The 20,203-nt window shown below is 42.3% G+C and overlaps 2 protein-coding genes across 2 annotated transcripts; both read left to right on the top strand.

The window, feature by feature from the left end:
• Window positions 1–5,423, top strand: prrg4 (proline rich Gla (G-carboxyglutamic acid) 4 (transmembrane)). The gene is made up of 7 exons (XM_030414556.1): window positions 1–324; window positions 466–578; window positions 671–834; window positions 927–954; window positions 1,391–1,529; window positions 3,256–3,438; window positions 3,534–5,423. The coding sequence occupies exons 2-7, from the start codon at window positions 473–475 to the stop codon at window positions 3,559–3,561; spliced, it is 648 nt and encodes a 215-aa protein (XP_030270416.1). The 5' UTR covers window positions 1–324; window positions 466–472; the 3' UTR covers window positions 3,562–5,423.
• A 1,181-nt stretch (window positions 5,424–6,604) lies between these two features.
• qser1 (glutamine and serine rich 1) lies at window positions 6,605–18,393 on the top strand. Its single transcript, XM_030415057.1, has 13 exons — window positions 6,605–7,048; window positions 9,242–9,351; window positions 9,884–10,018; window positions 10,667–13,978; window positions 14,254–14,558; window positions 14,778–14,894; window positions 15,017–15,150; window positions 15,243–15,418; window positions 15,534–15,671; window positions 15,764–15,861; window positions 16,495–16,641; window positions 16,862–16,957; window positions 17,114–18,393. The coding sequence occupies exons 1-13, from the start codon at window positions 6,939–6,941 to the stop codon at window positions 17,252–17,254; spliced, it is 5,019 nt and encodes a 1,672-aa protein (XP_030270917.1). The 5' UTR covers window positions 6,605–6,938; the 3' UTR covers window positions 17,255–18,393.
• The last annotated feature ends 1,810 nt before the right edge of the window (window positions 18,394–20,203 follow it).

The raw sequence follows: 20,203 nt of genomic DNA, 5'->3' as shown, positions 1-20,203 counted from the left end.
CGCAGGTAGTTCAGGAACGAAGTTGAGGCCACATCTGTTTGGGAGTAAACAAGATCCTTTCTTCAACCCGCCCGGGGACTTTGTTTGGTTCCCTCGGGGAATACAACACCTGTGGATTACCGTGTTTGTTTCCTTTTTTTTTAAACTTTAAAACGATGAGTTAAAGTCGTTAATAGGAAGTTGGTCAACAGCGTTTGAACGTTTCCTGACTCATCTTATCGGCGTCGAGGCTCACTTGGACACGTACCGACCGCTCCTCCTGGATAGGTTTCATTTTGTCGGCGTTTTGCTCTGAACATCATTATGTGCCACTTTTCGTCATAGGTAACGTAAACGACAGGTGTCTTGCGCTGTCTTAGTGTCCATTAAGTAGTTAATGAAGTAGTGAAGACGATAGGTGTTGTTGTTAATGGTACTCTGCCCTCTGTTCTGTAAATTAATGCCACACCCGCTATCCGCGCGCAGGTGCACCATGTTGTTCCACCTGTTCATACTCCTTCAACTCCTGTCGTGTGGAGACCTGGTCTGTGTGAGGAGGCTACTGTCCACAGACGAGGAGGGGTCACAAGACCAGGAAGGTGAGATAACGCAAAAAACGGATCGATTTGCGTGCCCCTGATCGATCCGTTTCCCCACTTGTTAATCGTCTCTTCCCTGTCACCCACCCCAGTGTTTGTAGACGAGGGGGACGCACATTCGTTCCTGGGTCGCCATCTGCTGTTCAACCGGTTCGACTTCGAGATCTTCGTCCCCGGGAATCTCGAGAGGGAGTGTTATGAAGAAGTGTGCAATTACGAGGAGGCGAGGGAGGTTTTTGAGAACATCCCAGCCACAGTTGAGTGATGCCTTGTTCGGCCTGCTGATCAATGACGTCATATCCAGAGGTCTTAACAGCCCACCTTACTAATGATGTTCTGTTTTTGTAGGACGACTTTTGGAAGAAATACACTGAGGGTAAGAGCTAAGTTCCTCAATTTCCTAGAAGATCTTTTAAATGTGTGTCATCAGAGCAGTGGACAGGTATGTGTTGTTCAGGAACACCTGTGTGTTGCCTGTAGGGAGGATCATTACCTTACCGATGCTTCAAAAACCTGTTTCACCACTTTGCACAGTAGGGTTTGGAAATAATTGCTAGTTCCATGACCCAGCGTGCTGGTCAAACTCGAATTGTGGGCTGCACATTACCTTTAAACTCCTGTCATTGATGAGGGAGGAATTTCTGAAAAGATCAAACAACTGTATAGAAATCAAACTTTACCTCACTTCCGATCTCAAACCAAAGGATACATGTCGGGATGAAAAAGTATAACCTCCCTGTGATATTCAGATTGCTTATTTCAATCACACTATTATCTATTAAAACCCAGCCGTGGTCTGTGATGATCCACAGATAACGACAAGCGCGGCCGGGTTGACGTGACGTCTCTTTTGGTGGGACTGATCGCTGCTGGAGTGTCCATCGTCATCGTTGGACTCCTGGTCTGGTACTTCTGTCAGGGCAAATGCAAGAACAACCTCAGCCGTCCAAAGTAAGTGTTGAAAGTTGAACAAACTGACTGAGTATCTATTGGTGTTACCTATCTGGGCTACAATTATTGACTGATCTGCAGATTATTTGTATTCTCTAGAAAATCAAAATAGAGAAAAATGTATTGCACAGTTTCCCAAAGTCGAAGAAGCCAAAACCGTATTGCTTGTTTTGTCCTACAAATCCCAAAGAAATTCAATTAACTGTCAAATAAAATGAAATATTCACACTTGAGAAGCCGGAACAGTGAAAATGTAAAAGTCAATTATCAATGTAGATGACAATTATTTTTCTGTGTACTGACTAATCAACAAAGGCTGCAAAAGAACACACTTTCTTTACACATTCTACAGATACTTGTGTAAATAAAAGAGTAGAAGTACTGATTCAATGTCTTTAATGTCAAGTAATTGTAAGAAAGTCCAGGCTCTGAACTGCACTCAAAGTATAAAAGTAAAAATAATAATAATAACTTTATTTGTACGACACTTATTAAAACACACAGCTACAAAGTGCTTCACATAAACAATAAAGTGCAAAAGTGCAAAACATCCATCCATACATACAGAACATAATTACAAACATACCAACACACAAAGACAAACACATGATGATCTTTTTTGAAAAAATATTATCACAATATGAGAATTTAAGTCAAAGTGAGACAAAGTTGTGAGAATTTATGAGAATGCTAAACTATAGAGATGCGTTTTCAGCTGATGTTTAAAACAGACCACAGATTCTGAAGATCTGATGGATTGGGGAAGGCTGTGCCAACAGTTTTGGTGCTGCCAGGGCAAAAAGCACGTTCACCTCCGGATTAGAAATGTGAACGGGGAAAAGAAAGTATTATTTCTTGGAGCCAACAACTTCAAACAGTTAACCTCAGGCAGTAGGTGGGGAATGTCTTGCTTCTCAGAATCTGGTTCAGTTGCCTGTTTCAGTTTCATCCATCCCACTACCTTTATGTCACTACATGCTTTTTCTTTCCCATTCAAGTCTCTCCGTCTCTGTCTGTTTCTGTCTTGTTACGTCTGCCGTTTGTGCTGTGCACTAGGTTAAAATCAGTCTTGTGATGTTTGGAAGGTGGTGTGCAGTGATGTAAAATAGAAATAATCGATAATTCCCACTTAAGTGCATTATAATTAAAGTAACAAGCCTGTTTTGTAAATGGAAGTAGAAATAGAAACTAGTGATCGGAAGGTCGCTGGTTCAAATCCCGGCTCCCCTTGGGCGGGACTGAGCTACATGTCGAAGTATCCTTGAGCAAGATATTGAACCCCAAAATTGCTCCTGATGTGCAGTTGGCACCTTGTGTGGCAACTCAGTAAGGGTCCTGCGATGAGCTGGCGACTCATCCAGGGTGTACCCTGGACTTCGCCCATTGAGTAAACTGGATTTGGCCCCAGTAAGCCCTGCAACCCCCTAGGGGAAAAAAGTGGCAACATCCCCGCGACCCTCACGGATAAGCAGAAAGAGAATGGAACGGAAATAAGTAAATTTGTTTTTAAATGAAGGGAGTTAAAGTAAAGAGTTGTCTGAAAAATCTACTTAACTATAGTAATGAAGAGTTGTTCTGTTCTAACAATATGTTACTGCTTCACGCCATGCACTGTAAATGCAATGTATTGTGCACGGTTCTATAACGAGACTAAAGTGAAGCTAAATCCATGAAGGCGTTAAGTAGGCCACACATGAATAACGTGATGTCTTTATAACTGTCACAGCTCCATGCGGGCGCGACCAAGGAGGAGTAATGCTACGTTAATAATGCGACGGCTCGAGGAGGTGTCCTTACATCCCATGCCCATTCCCCCTATGGAGGAAGTTGACCCCCCAGGCCTGCCGTCCTACGAGCAGGCAATCGCTAGAAGCGGACAGCACGACCTCCCACCTCCTCCCTATCCTGGGTAATTACATATGTGTTTCTGTTTGCAGTTATGTCATCACACAGGTAATTGACAAACATTTTCGTAATCCCTTTTCTTATCTTTTTTGGTTTTAGCTCACAACATGGAAGTAATCGGCGGTAGTATCGCCAGGAAGACATACCAGCATGTCTGCGACACTCAGCAGATAGCTAACATTTACTCTGTGCTGCTCTGATTTATATTGTGTACCAATTTCTCAATTATCATAAGATTTAAAGCAGTGCTCTCTGCTTACTGCTTTGATTAAGCTATCTCTTTGCCATTTCTTCTCTTTCTTGTCCCTCTGTGTACCTTATTCTCAGCTGTATAGTTGTGTCAGTTTTCATCTCCCCTTTCTAAAAGGAGCAATTTATAAAATATGGCCAGATTAAAAAAAAGAAATGAACAAACATTATCTCGGAATGTGAAGAAACAACAGTGTTGACATTATGTCACAGAAGTGTATGTACTATTTTGTCGAGATGTCTGTCGAAACTATCATGCTAACCAGTTAGCCACGGCCCGTCCTGTCTCCTGTTTTTGGCTGTGAGATGCAAGAGCAGTGGGTTCGCTACTTAGTGTATACAAACTTACAAAATGTCAAGAGAGGAGATATTTTTTATACCTATTTTTCTTACTAAGCAGAAAATTGCAACCATACACCGTTTGAAATCAAGGTTTTCTCTTATCTTTTAAGACGAGCTTGATGGCATCATAAAAACAAACTCGACAAACTGAATAAAACTCACCAACAGTCTTGGTTTGTCTTTCCACAATCACCTCTGCTTAGGGCATAATAAATCCTGATTCGCTGAGTAAAAATGTGAAAATATCCCAGCTCTGACAGCAGCGGATTGAAAGTACAGCAAAAAGTATACCTAGCAGATGTAAGCGGTTATGTTGCCCCCCTAGAGTGTTGGAGCTACCTTTCTAATTTCGGCCATTTCTTACTAATTACACCTTTTCACCTGCATTTTCCAAAATGTCTTGCATTTGCCGCTGTTAACTATTTTCACTGTGTGATTTTGCTAAGTTAACCCCAACCATATACCGAATAAGCTTTTTAATACACTGTTCCCAGTTTGCTGCTTTTTGTCTAAATGAAAATGAAGAACACATAATTTGTTGGACACGAGCGCTTTAAGCTGCTGGAATGTGTGAGCCCGTGAGGAACAGTTGAATAGGAAGACTGAGAGCAGGTTTGGGATTATGTGTCATTACACATGAAGTATTAATCGCAATTGAATAGAGACAGCAGCTTCCTGTCTCTTACAGAAGGAATAATAGTAACGGCAAAAGTGATTTTGTTGGTATGATGGTTGATGATATTAATATACTGTATTATAGAAAATGCTTTTAAGGATAAGTGTTTTTAATGCTCAGGTTGACTGGCTTGGTTTGATAAGATTCACTTTGTACTTACAGCTGTATAACTTCATCTTTCATCTTTTTATTTTTTATATGCATTTTCTTGCTTCATAAAGTTCGAGCGTGTGAGGAAATTGTATAGTCGACGCACCAATTAATGAAAATTCTCTTAATATGAAGTAATGTGAAGTCATTTTTTACTTTCAGTATCTAGATTGTGTTTAATTGTTAATTGCAGGCAGAGCTCTTCAAAGGATTTTTTATATGTAACATGTGCACAGGATATATTTGCAATTTTGCAGGAAAACTACAGCTGTGAATAGCTATTAATATGAAAGCATAACAAATGTCAACAGTTATCATTTGTAAAGGACGCAGCAGTTTGTCCAGATACAAACTGTTGTCCCATACACAGTCACTCCCTTAACTGAGCATTATACATGGCTTAGGATGCTGGTGACTCATTCTTGATAGGTGATGTGCAGAAACATAAGAGTTAAAAAGTTATTATGTTTAATAATGACATCGGACAGGTTTTATTCCGGCTGATCTGAAGCATAACTACTTGAAATGAAAATCTTTTATAGATGTTTTAAATAAAATGGATATTTTAATTATTTTTGTGTCTCATCCTTCAACTGTGTTTGTGTGTCTGTGTGCACGATGCATCTGTACTAATTTTCACATGATATTTAGGGTAAATAAAATAGATTAAATTGGTCTCAAAGGGTACAGTTGTTAAAAAACAATGAATACTGTATGATTTGGCTGAAAGCTGTTGTGTTGAGGACTCCACAGGTTACCTTATTTTAGAATAGTAGGCTAATATAGATAACTTTTTTATTTTTTGCTTATTAACTGAAATAAACTGGTACAAATTTATTTTACGATACAATAAACACACACAGTGCACATCATAAGGTGTACAGGTCAGCAGCTTTAGATCAGGGTGGTGAATCACATTTCATACTTAGATTTGAAACTAAATATTGCCTTTGAATTATGGGAAATATGTATCCATGTAAAATTAAATCCATAGGAATATAGATAGATGGAATATATAAGGGGGGGGGGGGGGGGGGGGGGGGAGATTCAAATGTATGTTATTTTCAAAGATACAAAATGGTACATATTTTTTTTTTGATTGAATTGGTTGAAATCCTTATTTTGTTTATTATAGTTTATTATAACGAAACAAAACAACAAAAGAGTAGTGCTTGTGAAAACAGGTCATTCCTATGATTCATTGTTTGAAAAGAATTGGGAAGAAGTGTAACCTTATCTAGTCCCACCCCCTTCCGTTTAATCTTTAGCTAATAATTCAGCATAGGCTTTCAATAGGTATCAATAAACACCCTCACCATACATTTCTCCATATTTTCAAACACGTGTATAAATATATACATACATACCCATTTTGCTCTCTGTAAACAAGTAATTCTGAAAAAACATGCAAAAAAATATGGTCACTGGAAAATAGCTCAGTCTCAAAGTGGGTTTATAACAAAACAGGAGGTGTCACAAATGAAGGAATTTTCTTATTTGCTTTAATATTATCCATTCACTATGAGTGAATGAAATGACAGTATACACATTACTACTTGAGATTTTGGCATTATTCTTATAATAAACACATCCAGAATGTAACAGATCTCATCCTATGTAGATTTTGGGGCATGATTATAAAAAAGTTTTTGCTTCTCAAATGGTCCCAGGATACCTCCAGGGGGGAGGGGAGGGGAGGGGAAGGGAGGAGGAGGGGGCCTGTAGCTGAACTTTTAGGTGGAAGGAAGGAAAACTACAAACTTCCAGCCAAAGTCTGCGGTGCATCCTGGGAAATAAACCAACATGGGTACGTGAAACCATGCAGGGCTTGCACGGCTCTCCATGACGGGAGATGAACAGAAATTAACCAAATCACTCTTGAAGGCGAGAGCTCCACGTTTATCCGGGACATAGCGCAGCTTCACGGCGGCTTCGTGTGTGCGGTGCTCGGGACGGGACTGCCCGCCTGCTCCGGTCGCTCGCTCGCTCGCTCGCTCTCTCTCTCGCTCGGTGGGTCGGACCCAGGCTGCTATGATGTGCGTCGGCTGCTCCACGAAGCTCCGTCGGGGAAGTGAATCTTTCACCGGATGATGGACAGGAACTACCCGACCTCCAGCTTTGCGGACGCGCTGGCTCCACCAGCACAGACCGTAGCTTCTTGGGCCTATGACCGCAGCACAGCTAGTGTCAAGCCAAGGTAAAAGATGAAGGAGAGGGCACCTTACGAAGGAAACGTCGGTGATGGAGGGGCCTAGCTTAAGTATAGGGGTGCTTATTGTTACGGGGAACACTGGTGGAACCGGGTAAATGTCGTAATTTGGTTGGAGTTGTGGCGGTTTAGACTTGTCAGTGGTTTAGTAGCCGCCTGATAGTTAACTGTCGCCCACCTTGCTAGTTTTGGCTAGCGCACCGTACCAGCAGCATGGTCCTGTACAGAGTTGGTCCACAACAGAGATTAATTTATTCAATAATTGAGAAGTTGAGCAGCCAGGCAGCCAAAACTATCCTTTTATCGGCCTGTTTTCTTCACCCACAGGTGCTCAGCAAAGCCAAAACAAGATAGGTAATTAGCCACCGATGCTAGTCATGTCAGTTATGGCACTTCAAATAAGTGGTGCATAAGTTAGCTATTGGTGTTGTTACCTAAGAGCTAAGGGGCGACGTGTCCGAGTCTGCATATTTGTCTTTATTTGAGTTTGGAGAGTGGTAGGTACGGTTTACTTTGTATTTAATATAATAGTACAAAGTGGTTGTAACCTGCCAAAGTTGGAAACTGTAGCTCAAGACTGTTAGATCATGTCTTACTACCTATTATGCTAACAAAAAGGTACCATACTTAATGACATAGTTGTAGTTTCTGCCATAGAGAAGTCATGTTGTGCCCAATGTGAATGAAACCTTCCTTTGTAACCAATAATCAATAGGATGATCTGTAAAATTAGGTTAGGGAGAGAATCAAAGAATTCAACAATTTAGATATGTCTGTGATTGATCAAGTAAAATATAGCAGGAATTTATGGATACAGGTTCGAAAATGCTGAGATTAACTTGTTTCCCTTGTGTCATATCAGAATGACCCAAATAGCAGGGGTTTGTGTCTGTTGGCTGACTAAAAATAGATTGATGGATTGGCACTTGCTTTTGCTATAATTCCATAATAGATCAACCATGATATGATTGGTGGCCACTTTAGTAGGTACACCTGTAAAAATCTGGCCTTCAATTCTACTTTTTACGAAGATACTAATGTTCGGTTTGGATCGACGATGTCAGAGAGGTAATGATTTAACTACATGTTTATTATTGAGGTTGTAGTTTGAAGTGGTGTTGCACTAGCCTGCATTATATTATGATGTGTTTTTATGTTGTTAAGCCCCCCCCCCCCCCCGATTTATAAACACAAGGGGGGAAGAATATTAAAAACACATTTCAATATAATGCAGTCCAGCACAATAGCACCTCTAACTGTGACCTTAATAATAAACATACAGTTTGATTAACGTCTCTTCAACACTGTCAACAAAAACCCTACAATCTGCAGAAATCTGTGCAACAGGGACTGTATATTAAGCTTGGTTATATATTGTTGAAACTTAATATGCAAATAGAAAAGAAGAGTTGCATAATAAAAGTTTTCTGGCGTGTGTATGAAGGCTGTTGAAGGGACCAGAAAAAGAGGCGGATGACTCTTCTTCACCTCAGTGTTCTTCCACAGATGTTTACCTTCTGGCAAAAAAGAGAACACACTGGCTCGGGCTGGCTGCATCTGATCACCTCAGATTTTATTTTCTGTTTCCTATGAATTTTCTCCCTGGAGAGACAAAGATATATGTCACATATTCAACTTTTCTCCCAGACTGGCTCAGGCTAACTTGATTACACAGCACTTTCACAGTGTGAACAGCCATTCAGATTTTTACAAGTAAGAATTATAAACTCAAGCTGCTGGTTATTTCCACTCAGATGAATATAACTTGAATTAATTTTATTTTTTAGTTAATCTGTTTTTTAACTTGATAACAACTGGGAAAGGTTCTTCTTTCTCTGGACAAACTTATGTCCTGTTTTACTATTCAGGTTTGTGGGGCCTAAAAAGTCTGCTATATTTTTATAAACAAGTTTAGTTTTTGACTGACTTTTTTCTGTGACTGACCACATCAGTTGAGATATGTAATGCATTGGACACATATCGAGTGTGTGGTTGATTCTCATTATGAACTGTTTGTATCTAGTGTGTTACTCAGTAAACAGCCAAGACTTTACAGAATTAATACATAACAACAAGCATGCTGTGTGTCAAGTGAGGTCACATATTTGGGTCGTACATAGTCGAGTGCGTCACTGCTGTTTCAGGAGATGAGAGCTCTCGTGTTTGTGTTTGTTGATGCAGTTCCAGTTATGGTGCAGCACACCTTGATACAGAACTCCTCCAGCGGCAAGGCTACACTTCCACCCACCAGCTTCCCACCTACACTACATCACACCTTCCTGCTGCAGCAGGTGAGTTACGAATACAATACACACAAGAGGGTCAGTTCACCCAGATAACAAGCCTACTTTGACAACCTACACCCACTTCCTCATATGCCACCAATCAAAATGGTGGATTTAAATGGAATTTCATTTGTGGTACTCAGAACTATATAAAAAAAAAAACAGTAATTCAGCACATGGGCCTTGCTGTAGCTGAGTGTTAATTGAGGCAGTTTCTTCAGTAGAAACTAGTTGCTCACTTCTATTTTTTCAGCCTGTTGTTTGAAAAATTTGAGCACTGCAAACTAAATTCATTCCGCTTGTTTATTGTATTAGGGTGGAGGCATACATCTCAGAAGCAGATGTCACAAACCCAAATAAAACACAATTGTCTGCATGAGTAGTTACTACAGCTTGACCAATACAAGATTTTTGCAATTTGGGTGAACTATTGGTAACCCTTTTAAGGCTCTTATTTACTTGGCACATCAGACAGTTTGTATTTACTCACTGCCAATTTCTGTTGTTATCCTTCTTTCCCCCGTGTTCCTGTCAACAGCACTTGACTCAAGCAGTAATACTTCTGAGAACTCAATCATGAGCTTCCTGTCAGCCATGGAGTCTAGGAGCCTTCAGGCTGGTCCTGTTAGTGCCTCACTGCTTCCTCCTTTCAGACCCCCATCATGGCCTGCTGGTGAGAACACACATAGTCATTCACTGGTTTAATTACACATCACTAATTGAGGTTTTGACTGATAATCCCATTGTACCGTGTATGTAGGCCTTTTATTTTTATTTAACCTAACCTGAATAACGTAATTTATATACAGTATGGTGAAATATATTCACTGATGAAGCTTCGCCAGGGATCTAGTCATGATCTAATCAATGAATCTACACTTCAAAGTCCAGAATGACATTGTGTATCAAACTAGGTAACGTTACACATTAACCTGTAATATAGGATGGACAGATACAAAAAAAGATTTAAATAACCTCAAGTTATCTATAGATCTTGTTGACAACTATAGGAAATCTGCATTATGTGATCTGATAAAAAAAAAATAAAAAAAAATGTAAATATTCTGAAATATTGAAGCAATTAGCATTAGCACATTGTGCATTGATACTGATACTGCATAATAAAATCAATGCAAGACGGAGCTGAAACATGGAACTTTGGCCCTTAAACACCTGGACAAAACCTTTACTGAATTTACAGAGATTAACAAAATGTAGTTGGTTACTGATGTTTTTTTGTTTATCACAACTATTGTGTATATGCCCAGATAATATGATTTCATTTTTCCTGTCCTTATATGATCTGTTTTGTTCAACGCAGGTACCAACTCATCCACCACTGAACTGTATTTGACCGGTGCCCTACCTTCAACTGCCACTTTCCCCTCTCCCGCTGCTCTGTCGACCTATCAGCATGCTGGTGCCTACCCTTCCAGGAGTTACGCTACCAACCCTTCCTTGGCTCTTCAGGATCCTGCCTTCAGCACTTCCACCAATGGCCTCTTTTCTCACCATGACCCCCTTCTCCATCTAAAACCAGGCCAGACAGTGCTCCCCACTGCACTGGCTTTCAACCATCTCTCTGCCCCCGCTCTGGGCTCGACTCTGCCTGTTCAGTCCTCCACGTACCGCTCGGCCCAGGAGTCAGCCCCACACCTTCTTCAACCCCAGTTCAGCTTGCTGCCTTCTACCCTGCAAACCCCTCATGGTGCGCCTCAACCCTACGGGGCCACGGTTTTCTCGGGCTCAATTGAAAGAGCTCTTCAGCGTGAATGTAGTGTGATCAAACACCACCAGAGGCCTTCCAGCAGCCATGTGGCCTCCGAGCAATTGCCTAATTCAGAGCACTCCTTACAGGGATACTTTGGCTCTGGCAGTGAAGTGGATGTGTCCTACCAGCAGGACCCATCCCGTCAGACTCCAGTGTCCTGCAGCCCTTCCACAGGAGTAGATTCCTCTCAAGGGGTCAGTCGTGCTCCACAACCCAAAACTGACTCTGTAACTCAAGCTTATTCGTCCAGTACTTTGCAGAAGTCTAAAGACTGCCCTTCCAAACTAGCTGAAGAGCGTCACGAGCACTCTCAGAACCATACAAGAAGCTCTCCTGAGCATTATTCCCCCCCCGGACAGAAGCAGAACTCAGTGATTGCTAATCAGCAGTCAGCCCAGCTATCAAGCCTGATGTCAAGTAGTCTGTCTCAACCCTACATCACCCCCCACACCCAGTCACAACCCACTCATTCCACCTCAGACAAACTCTCGCCCCTTTACAAGACTTTGCCTTCCCTCTCCAGCCAGTCTGACAATGTGGCATCTGTAAGTCAGGCTCTTGTTTACTCTTCCAGTCCCGGGCTAAGCCAGGAGCAGGAGATCCAGTATGGAGCCCAGGTCCAGGGCTTGTGTCAGGGGAATCTCTCTGAGAGCTACCCCACATCCCACTCTCAGGGTGCCTCAAATGTGACTTTTACATCTCAGTCACAGGGGCAGGCTTTGGTGACTCGGTCTCAGAGCTACGCCACAGGACAATCTCTTAACCAGTCCCTTAACTCATCTTACTCACCCACATGTGTGCGGAGTCTGTCCTCATCAAATTCTACACAGGACTACTCTTTGATGCAGGCCTCGCTGGGAGCTAAAACACATGACACACTGTCCCAGCAGCAGACACAGCCCCATAAATATGTTTTGTCTGCACCGTTGCCAACCTACTCTTCAACTGCTCAAGCCTTACAGAATAACATCAGATCCTCAGTACAGGACATAAAGCCAACATATGGCAAACAGAAACTTGAAGAGCTCCCTATCCAGGACATTGATGCTCTTCAGCAGGCGTCTATGGAGGCTTCTGCTGCTCACAACAATGTCATCTATGTTGTTTCAAAAATGGACGATCATCACAAAACACAAAGCGTCATCCGAAGCAATTCACGTTCTGATGACCACCTCATGGGACTGGGTCATGCAAACGCAACACAGGTAAAGGCCGAAAGGATGGGTGCGCTGAGTCAACAGCACATTCATCTAAGCGGTACCAATGGTCAGGAAACTGCCAACACGAAAACCCAAAACTCCAGTATTATATCTTCACACGGACCCCTCAGCTCGGAACAGCTCAAGCAGCACACTCTCCAACTCAAATCTCCTGAGCCACATCAACAAAACCACCAGAATCATAGTCAGTCGCAGAGCCAGACCCCAGCAGCCCACCCCCAATTTATCACCGTCCCTAGCACTCAGGTTCTCCTTGATCATAACCAGATGATTCTGCTCCAGCAGCCCCTTGTCCACCATGGTCAAAATGCATCAAAGGTGGTATCGGTACAAGGTATCCAGCCAGTTCAAGATCTGGGCCCTGTTCACGTGCAGTATCTTCACATGGATCGAGAACTGCTGGGTCCCAGTGTCACAGAAAGCCAGAGTCAGCAGGGCACGGTAGTGTCTGAACAGAGCTCAGTGTGCTCTGATTCTTCTAAACACCACTACAGCCCGTCGGCAAGTCAGCAAACAAATGACGCCAAGAACCACTTTGCTCTCAACTCGATTTGCTTCCCCGACTCCATGCTACTTGCAGATGACAGAAATATTTTGTCAAATGTTGACGACATCCTGGCTGCCACTGTGGCAGCCTGCGGCGTCACACCACAAGACTTTGTCAAAGCTACATCCTCTGCTGAGGCTGAAATGGCAGTGATGGCGAGCCCAGTTGATTCTAAAGGTCACTTCCAGACTGTGGATATAAGGCACATGTCACCCAGTTTCTCTTCAGCGCAACATCAAATTATAACCAACGCTAACTCCCACAACATGTCTATGACTCTAAATGGAGCTCATATGGCTACAGATTGTCAAGGTCAGTCTGTTCACCATAACAACACCTCTGAGCTGGACACGAATGGAGATGGAGGGAGCTCTGAGAATGACTATCACTTAGCCGGGCAGGTGTATGACCCCTCAGGTGTCCAGAACAGAGTGAAAGGGAATGCAAAGTGTATTAAAACAGAGGATGGCCTCATGGAAGGCCTAGGTGGTGAAGACTTTCCCAAGAAGAAGGCTCGCTCTAAGTCTTTGACCAAACCAGGTGGTCCTGAGGAAGATGGTGGACAGGCTAGACCAGCCAAGCGCACTGTGCAAACAAAGCGGCAAAACTCCAGGGGTAGTGATGTCAGCTCGCCATCTTCCTTGCAAAATGTGTACGATGGTTGTCCGCAGCAGGAGAGAATCAGGCAGAAGATCCGTGAGGTGGAAGAGAAACAGCCAGAGGTCAAAACTGGCTTCATCGGGTCCTTCCTCGACTTCATCAAATCTGGCCCCAAACAGCAATACTCTCCAAGTCCTACACGAACTATTAGTCGCCCAAGAAAACCCTGCACAGTGTCCAAACCACTGCCTTGTGCTTTACCAGCATTGCCACCCAAACTGCAGACTTTGCCCGGGCCCTTGATTCCCCAGGAGTGTCCAGTGGTGAGCTCTCAGCAGAAACGTCTGGATGAAGATCTGCAAAAAAACCTGGAGACTCTGCCCTCGTTCAGCTCAGATGAAGAGGAGAACACTGGGAAGAACCAGGCCCTGAGGAACAGCATCAGCTCAGCGCTTTCAGCTTTGGATGAATCTTCAGATCGGAAAAGCAGGACAGGTAATAATACCCCACCTAAGCTTGTTAAGTGTGGCTGATATAATTGTCTATAAACTTTATCATCGTACTTGAGACATCGATTATACCAGAAAGAGTTTGTTTTTATGGTAATATGCTGTCATATTCATTGCTTGTGTACTTGAGGGTTTTTTTTTATCTTTTATGACTGCCATCTGGAATTACTTGATATCGTAAACATGAAGAGTCTAGTTTAGTTATTTCTTTCAAGCAATGTTTTTCTTCAACACATTCTTATAATTGCTACTCTTCTACAGATAACCAAATGCCCGTTCCCATGATGAAGGCAGACCAAGTTCCCACCATGCCACGCATTGTCACAGAGGCCTGTTTGCCCCAGGTCGTCACTCCTATGTTGACAACAAATGCTGTCATAGGAGGAACTGCGTTTGCAGCCAAAGAGGGGACCAAAGCGATCCCACCGGGCGAGTTGGCTGTGCGGTTGGTCAGTGTGGCCATTGAGGGACTGACAGATGAGGAGCTGTCAGACAGCGGAGGAGAGGGAATGTACCGTGAGAGAGACGAGTTTGTCGTCAGGAATGAGGATATCGAAACCTTGAAGGTACAACCACTTTGAAAAATGTGGACAGAATATTATTATGTGAAACGTGGATTTTTAGGGGCAGAACTAAACTATGTTTCCTTGTGGCAGTGAAGTGGATCTTTTTTTTTATTGATACATCTGTGTCTTAACCCAAAATTGTGGAGGGATAGATCTTATACTCATTACTGAACATGTACTTTCTTATACTCAGCCTGTTATGTTCTGTTGTGTTTTCAGGTGACGATGAGAACAGGCAATGAACCTCCAGCCATCTGGAAGGTCCAGAAGGCTCTTCTGCAGAAATTTGTGCCTGAGTTGAGAGATGGAAAGAGAGTCTTCTCAGCTACAAACAGTGTAAGTAAAGTAGACCAACTAATACCCGTGTGTGCATAGAGGAAAATTTGATCATTCAAATATTTCTTCTTCTTTCTTTATTCTTTGACCTGTAACATTGTCTCTTTCTTGTGTGTTTGTAGTATCTTGGATATTTTGGTGATGCCAAGGCCATGTACCAGAGGGTATATGTGAAGTTCTTGGACACAGTTAACAAAAGGGAGTATGTACGAGTTTGCAGTCGAAAGCCACGCTGCAAACCTATGAATTCACTAAGGTACGTTTAGAGTGTTGATCTATTTTATTCAGCTGTTTTTCTTTTAAAACATGACTCCTCAGTGATATCACGTTCTTTGTTCTGGCTCTCAGGGGTGTTCAGGTGAAGACTTTGCTGGGCTTGACAGCCGCCCCTTCCTCAGTCTCCCAAAGCCAAAAGCCTCGACCCAAACAACCTAAGCCCAGGGCAGAGCCCCCGCCGAAGAAAAGGAGGAAATGGAAGGAGGAGTTTTCACCCACCGCCTCGGGATCATCAGCAGAAGATGATGGTGGGACATTTTCTTATTACATCTAGTTTGGATATAAGCTGCTATAACTGCAGTCTAAATCTCATCTCACTCATGCCCTACTGATCTATGATCTCTCCCACAAACACACTTTTAGAGTTAAATCCTCCAGTGCCGTTTGCTTCACGGCTCCTCAACACACGAACCATGAAGGAGACATTCAAGAGCTTTGTGGAGCTGCTCATCAGCATTGCCTTAGACGAAGATGTAATGATAGCTCTTGAGAGGGCAAACGGTGAGTGAATGCTACTGCTACTGTTTTCTATTGAGCTGTTGTCTTTATAGTAGGCCAACAAATGAATTAATATGTGTTTTGGCTTGTTTTAGATGAGTTGCTGTTGCCACATATGAAAAGAGTAGATGGGATGATTACTGACAACAGGAAACGCCTGCTTCACAAACTACACATAGGACAGGTCCTAAAGGTGAGTGTGCCTTTGAAACTGCATATTATCGGCGTTCTTGGAGTTCTGAATTCTCGAAGATATTGTTGTATTGTAAAATGTTATACATCTCTTCAATTACAAAAAACAAAAGACAGGAGGAGGAAGCCACTTATGTTTTTAACTTTAACTCCAAAAGACAAGTTTAAAACTAAAACTTTGGATCTATTTTGATGACAAAGAGAAGAACAAAGGTATAGGATAATGACTGCAATGTATGAAACTAGTGCTGTGTTCTGTTGGTATTTCCAAGTCAGTAGTTACAACTTCCAGTCTAAAAGTGTCCCAGTGAATCTGCTCTAATAGACATAGACGCTTGCTGCAAACAGGCGTTTGAATGGGAAGCCGTCAACCTTCACAAGCTACAGACTAACTACAGAGTACTTCACTTTCTACAAAACAAACACTAAGTAACAAAGTAATTGTTTACTATGTGTACTGTTGTGATGCCATGTGTGTTTATGTCGATGAACTTGGACTTAGTGGATCTCGTCCGAGATTCTGACTTGGAATTCCGACCTAGATGACTGCTCCACTGCACTTTTCTATGTCGGAGGTAGTTTTTTTCCTGTGCAAAGGAATGCAGTAGTAGTGACGCTTATGTTCCGTCTTCAGACGGCTCTCGACAACTTCCCAGAGATCTCAGTGGTGACCGAACTGAAGAAGGATGGGGAAACCCCAGCCTTTAAGGTGCGTCTCAGTGGGAAGGCCTACAACAAGAAGACAATGAAGCCCTACAAGATGCCTAACAAAGTGCCACAGGTGAGACAAGATAACATTTTGGTAAACTTCACTGTGCTGTCAGTAGATGTCCAGCAGAGGGCACAGTGTCATTATGTTGTGTTTTCCACTCAATCCTTTATTTTGTGGAGCACTGAAGCCACTGCTCCCTTCCCTGTCATGTCTACTAATGCTTGAAAGGAAGTAGCATTTTCAAATGTCCTTCAAGAGTGTTTTAAGCCTTTGCCTTTTCTCTTTCCAGGAGTATACAGTGGATCAGCAGAGAACACAGTGGTTCTCTCTATACCACTCTTTGCAGCACTACAAGTACCACACATACCTCATGTGTAAGGACGAGGTGAGACATTTTTGTACACGTGCATGCTTGCTGTGCTAGTTCAGTGTAGATTTTATTCTCTGCCAAGTAATGATTTGCAGGTTTGATGATGCAAATTGTGATGCAACTTCTGAGCTCTTTACGAGTTGTTTTCCGTTTGTGTTTCCGGCCCTCCAGATCGCATCTCTGCGGGTGCAGGCAGGGGACCTGGGGCAGGAGGAGACGGTACAGAAGTGTCTGCAGAACGGAGCATGGGTGGAGGGGCTCTTTGATCGCTTTGGAGAGCTAATCAATCAAGTGCAGCAGGCCTGCCGATGATCCAGCCTTGACTTTGGTTTAAAACAAAGTCCAACACTTACAAACAAGAGGATGCCTCTAGCTCAAAATGGCAGCAGAGAAGGATGGAGTGAGTCTTTCCTTCCAGCCACAGAGAGATTTGAATCAGGGATCTGTGAGCCGACTTGCCTGAAAGACGTTTCGGGGGCCTTGAAGTGGCAGCAGGTGAACAGCAGGACAGCAGCAATGGATATGGTCTTCATTGCTGCATCCCAGCAGAAAGCAGAAACTTGATCAACAGAGGGCCAGGACATTGTTTTTGGAAGCGTTTTGGAATACTTCCACTTAATGCTACTCCTAGTCTTTTTAGGTTTTTGTAGTTACAAGCTCACTTTTTATGGGCCTTTTCATAGATTTATATAATTTTTTAAATCTTTTTTTTTTTTTAGTTAAATGCCAGATCATAACCAGTGAGTATGCACTAGATAGAAAGCAATCGGCATAGTAAGTAGAGCACAGCAAAAAAAAATGCAGAAATCTGATTTCCTACCTTTACAAAAAGCCTTCGTCAATCATTTGATAACTAGGCTCACATACAGAGAAGCTGATTTATTGTAAAAAATAAAAAATATCTCTATATATTATATATAACCGTAGCTATATACTGTTTGTAAAACATCCATTTTGTAATGGAGCGCCAACTTATATATAATGTACATTTTGTATAAAAGAAAAGCGAGGTGGGAACTGCAGCAAATCTCTTAAGGAAGAATTTAGTACCTATATACTGTATCTATATTGTGCTATAACTTTTGTGCTTCAGGCACCTCTTTGCTTCTACGATGCAAGTCAGTGCCGATCCAGTACTGCTTTTTAAGAATTTTTGTTAATCATATATTACTACCTTGACTTATCAGAGGGTGAGATGAAACAAACAAAAGTTGTCTTTATACTCCTTTACACACATAGCCCACATTTTATGACAAATAGATATATATTTTTCACAGAAGTAAATATTGTTATGTTCTCTTGTTCAATACAATTTCTGAGACTTTTTTCATTGTTTTTTCACAGTTTTCCAACATGGACTCTTTATAAGTCAGTTACCAGTTTTATGCTTTCAAAAAATAATCTTGTTCTTTACAGATGCAGTTTGTAAATAAAGTGCAGCATGTAGTAGGCGTCTGCTTTTGGTATGTTTTGTCTGAGGTGGTTAATGGGGCTTCACAGCATATAATTTTAGCAACAACAACGCATTGATGTTGCCACACAGTGGTCTTTCACCACTCCATGATAACTTTTGCCTTGTGTAACATCACATGCATACCTTCCGTTGAACTATTCACATTATCTGATGGAAATTCTTTTTTTTCATATCACCATTTGTCAGAAAAACAATGTCAGTTTCTATCCAATACTGTGCAGCCCTAGTGTTTAACATCTTACAATTCCAACTGTTTAGGGCTCAAGTGTGACCGAGTTTTGAAAATGCTGTAGCAGCATCGAAGGTCTTAGCTTAGAAGAGTGGTTCTCAAAGTGGGAGGTGGACCTCCTGGGGGGCAAAGAGCCACCCGTGGGGGATTAAACTAAGTAGACTGAATATTATATAGATAGATATATATAGTGTAGATGAAAAAAGTGTAGATGAAGAGAGTTTAATCCCACTAAAATTCAACCTGGACCCTCTTTTTGTAAATTGCTTCCGCTGTCATTGTTAATGATTGATAAAAAGCTGTGAAGCAGGGGGTGTGAAGTTTTTCTGGGTCATGCTAGAAAACATTTGAGAGCCACTGGCTTTGGAGGTTTTGTCCAAACGTCACATTACATTTGAAGCTTCAGTACTTACATGCAGAAAATCCTGCGCTATTCATCCTGACTTCTGAATTGGTAGATAATGTGTAGTTCCACTTCAAATTCTCAGAAAAGTACAAGATCAGACTGCTGTCATTAGTATGGTGTGTCACTATTTGGCTTTTTAAACCCCACAAGGAACACATTTGTAAAACTGACGTAATCACTGAGTGTTGAACCTAGAGTGCCCCTAAATCAGTTAATGGATAGAAAATTGGCGGCATGAAAAGACTTTTTGAATAGCAGAATCTACAATCTGTAGGGCGTGAGTGAAGTCTTCTGCAGTACTTTTAACCACGTGTACCAAGGTTGTGTGGTACATAAAATTCGCTCCATTGCACAGGATCTGATGGAGGCTTCCTTGAGTATTATTTTATAAGATGTGTTGCCAACTTCCTTAGACGTTAGATGGAAGAAAAGTGTGTGAGAGTGAGGTCATCATCCCTCGTTACATATTTAGTCACTGATGCATTTACGCCTCCAAAAACCCCCGACAGTGCATTCTGACATCTATAGTCTGATCAACACTAAAGAAACATTGCCTTTTGACTCATAGCCTTACAAATACTGATTACAGTCAGCTACTGGTCTCCAACTCTAGAGGGGGTGGGGGTACTTTTCCTCAGCTCAAAGTGGTCAGTCAGTGTTGACATCACCTGCTTGTTGGAGGGTACAGTTCATGTTCTGGCATTGCAAGGCGAGAAAATCTTGACGTGATGTTCGCCCACCATGCTCTCATGACCAAACTATTCATTGGTGGCTGACTTTGTGTCGTCTGCGAGGGTCTCGAGCCTGTTGAATAAAATATAATTGTCCGGCCACAATGCGAAAATTACTGGCAGCCTCCGACAGACAAAAGTGTCTCTGTGCTGCGGCGTCGGCTCCGTGAGGAAAGCCACTGTCCTCTGTCCTTTGGATCTGCGGAGGACGGCCTGTCAGGCAAGCGTTTGGGATTCCAGCACGGGCACAACTTGGAGAGACAGATACTGGATGTCTGCTCTCCAGATGAAAAGCATATGAATTTTTAATGCGCTGCATTGTTCCATATGTGGGAGACAGACTGAGGGACCCTTGAGGCAGCGTGAGAATGTGAGAAGGGCACAGTAACTGGACGACTGTGTTGAAGAAGACTGCAAAACA

Source organism: Sparus aurata, chromosome 4 (assembly GCF_900880675.1).
Source record: "Sparus aurata chromosome 4, fSpaAur1.1, whole genome shotgun sequence".
Taxonomy (NCBI): domain Eukaryota; kingdom Metazoa; phylum Chordata; class Actinopteri; order Spariformes; family Sparidae; genus Sparus; species Sparus aurata.
The sequence above is the reverse complement of the archived record's forward strand: the minus strand, read 5'-3'. Positions and strand labels throughout refer to the sequence as shown.

What these genes read in the sequence shown, in the direction of transcription:
- qser1 (XM_030415057.1), top strand. Translation starts at nt 6,939, where the DNA reads ATGATGGACAGGAACTACCCGACCTCCAGCTTTGCGGACGCGCTGGCT. An exon ending in AGGATATCGAAACCTTGAAG is followed by an intron (nt 14,559 to 14,777) that starts GTACAACCACTT and finishes TTGTGTTTTCAG; the next exon opens with GTGACGATGAGAACAGGCAA. An exon ending in ACCTCATGTGTAAGGACGAG is followed by an intron (nt 16,958 to 17,113) that starts GTGAGACATTTT and finishes CCGGCCCTCCAG; the next exon opens with ATCGCATCTCTGCGGGTGCA.
- prrg4 (XM_030414556.1), top strand. Translation starts at nt 473, where the DNA reads ATGTTGTTCCACCTGTTCATACTCCTTCAACTCCTGTCGTGTGGAGAC. An exon ending in GGGGTCACAAGACCAGGAAG is followed by an intron (nt 579 to 670) that starts GTGAGATAACGC and finishes CACCCACCCCAG; the next exon opens with TGTTTGTAGACGAGGGGGAC. An exon ending in TTGAGAACATCCCAGCCACA is followed by an intron (nt 835 to 926) that starts GTTGAGTGATGC and finishes CTGTTTTTGTAG; the next exon opens with GACGACTTTTGGAAGAAATA.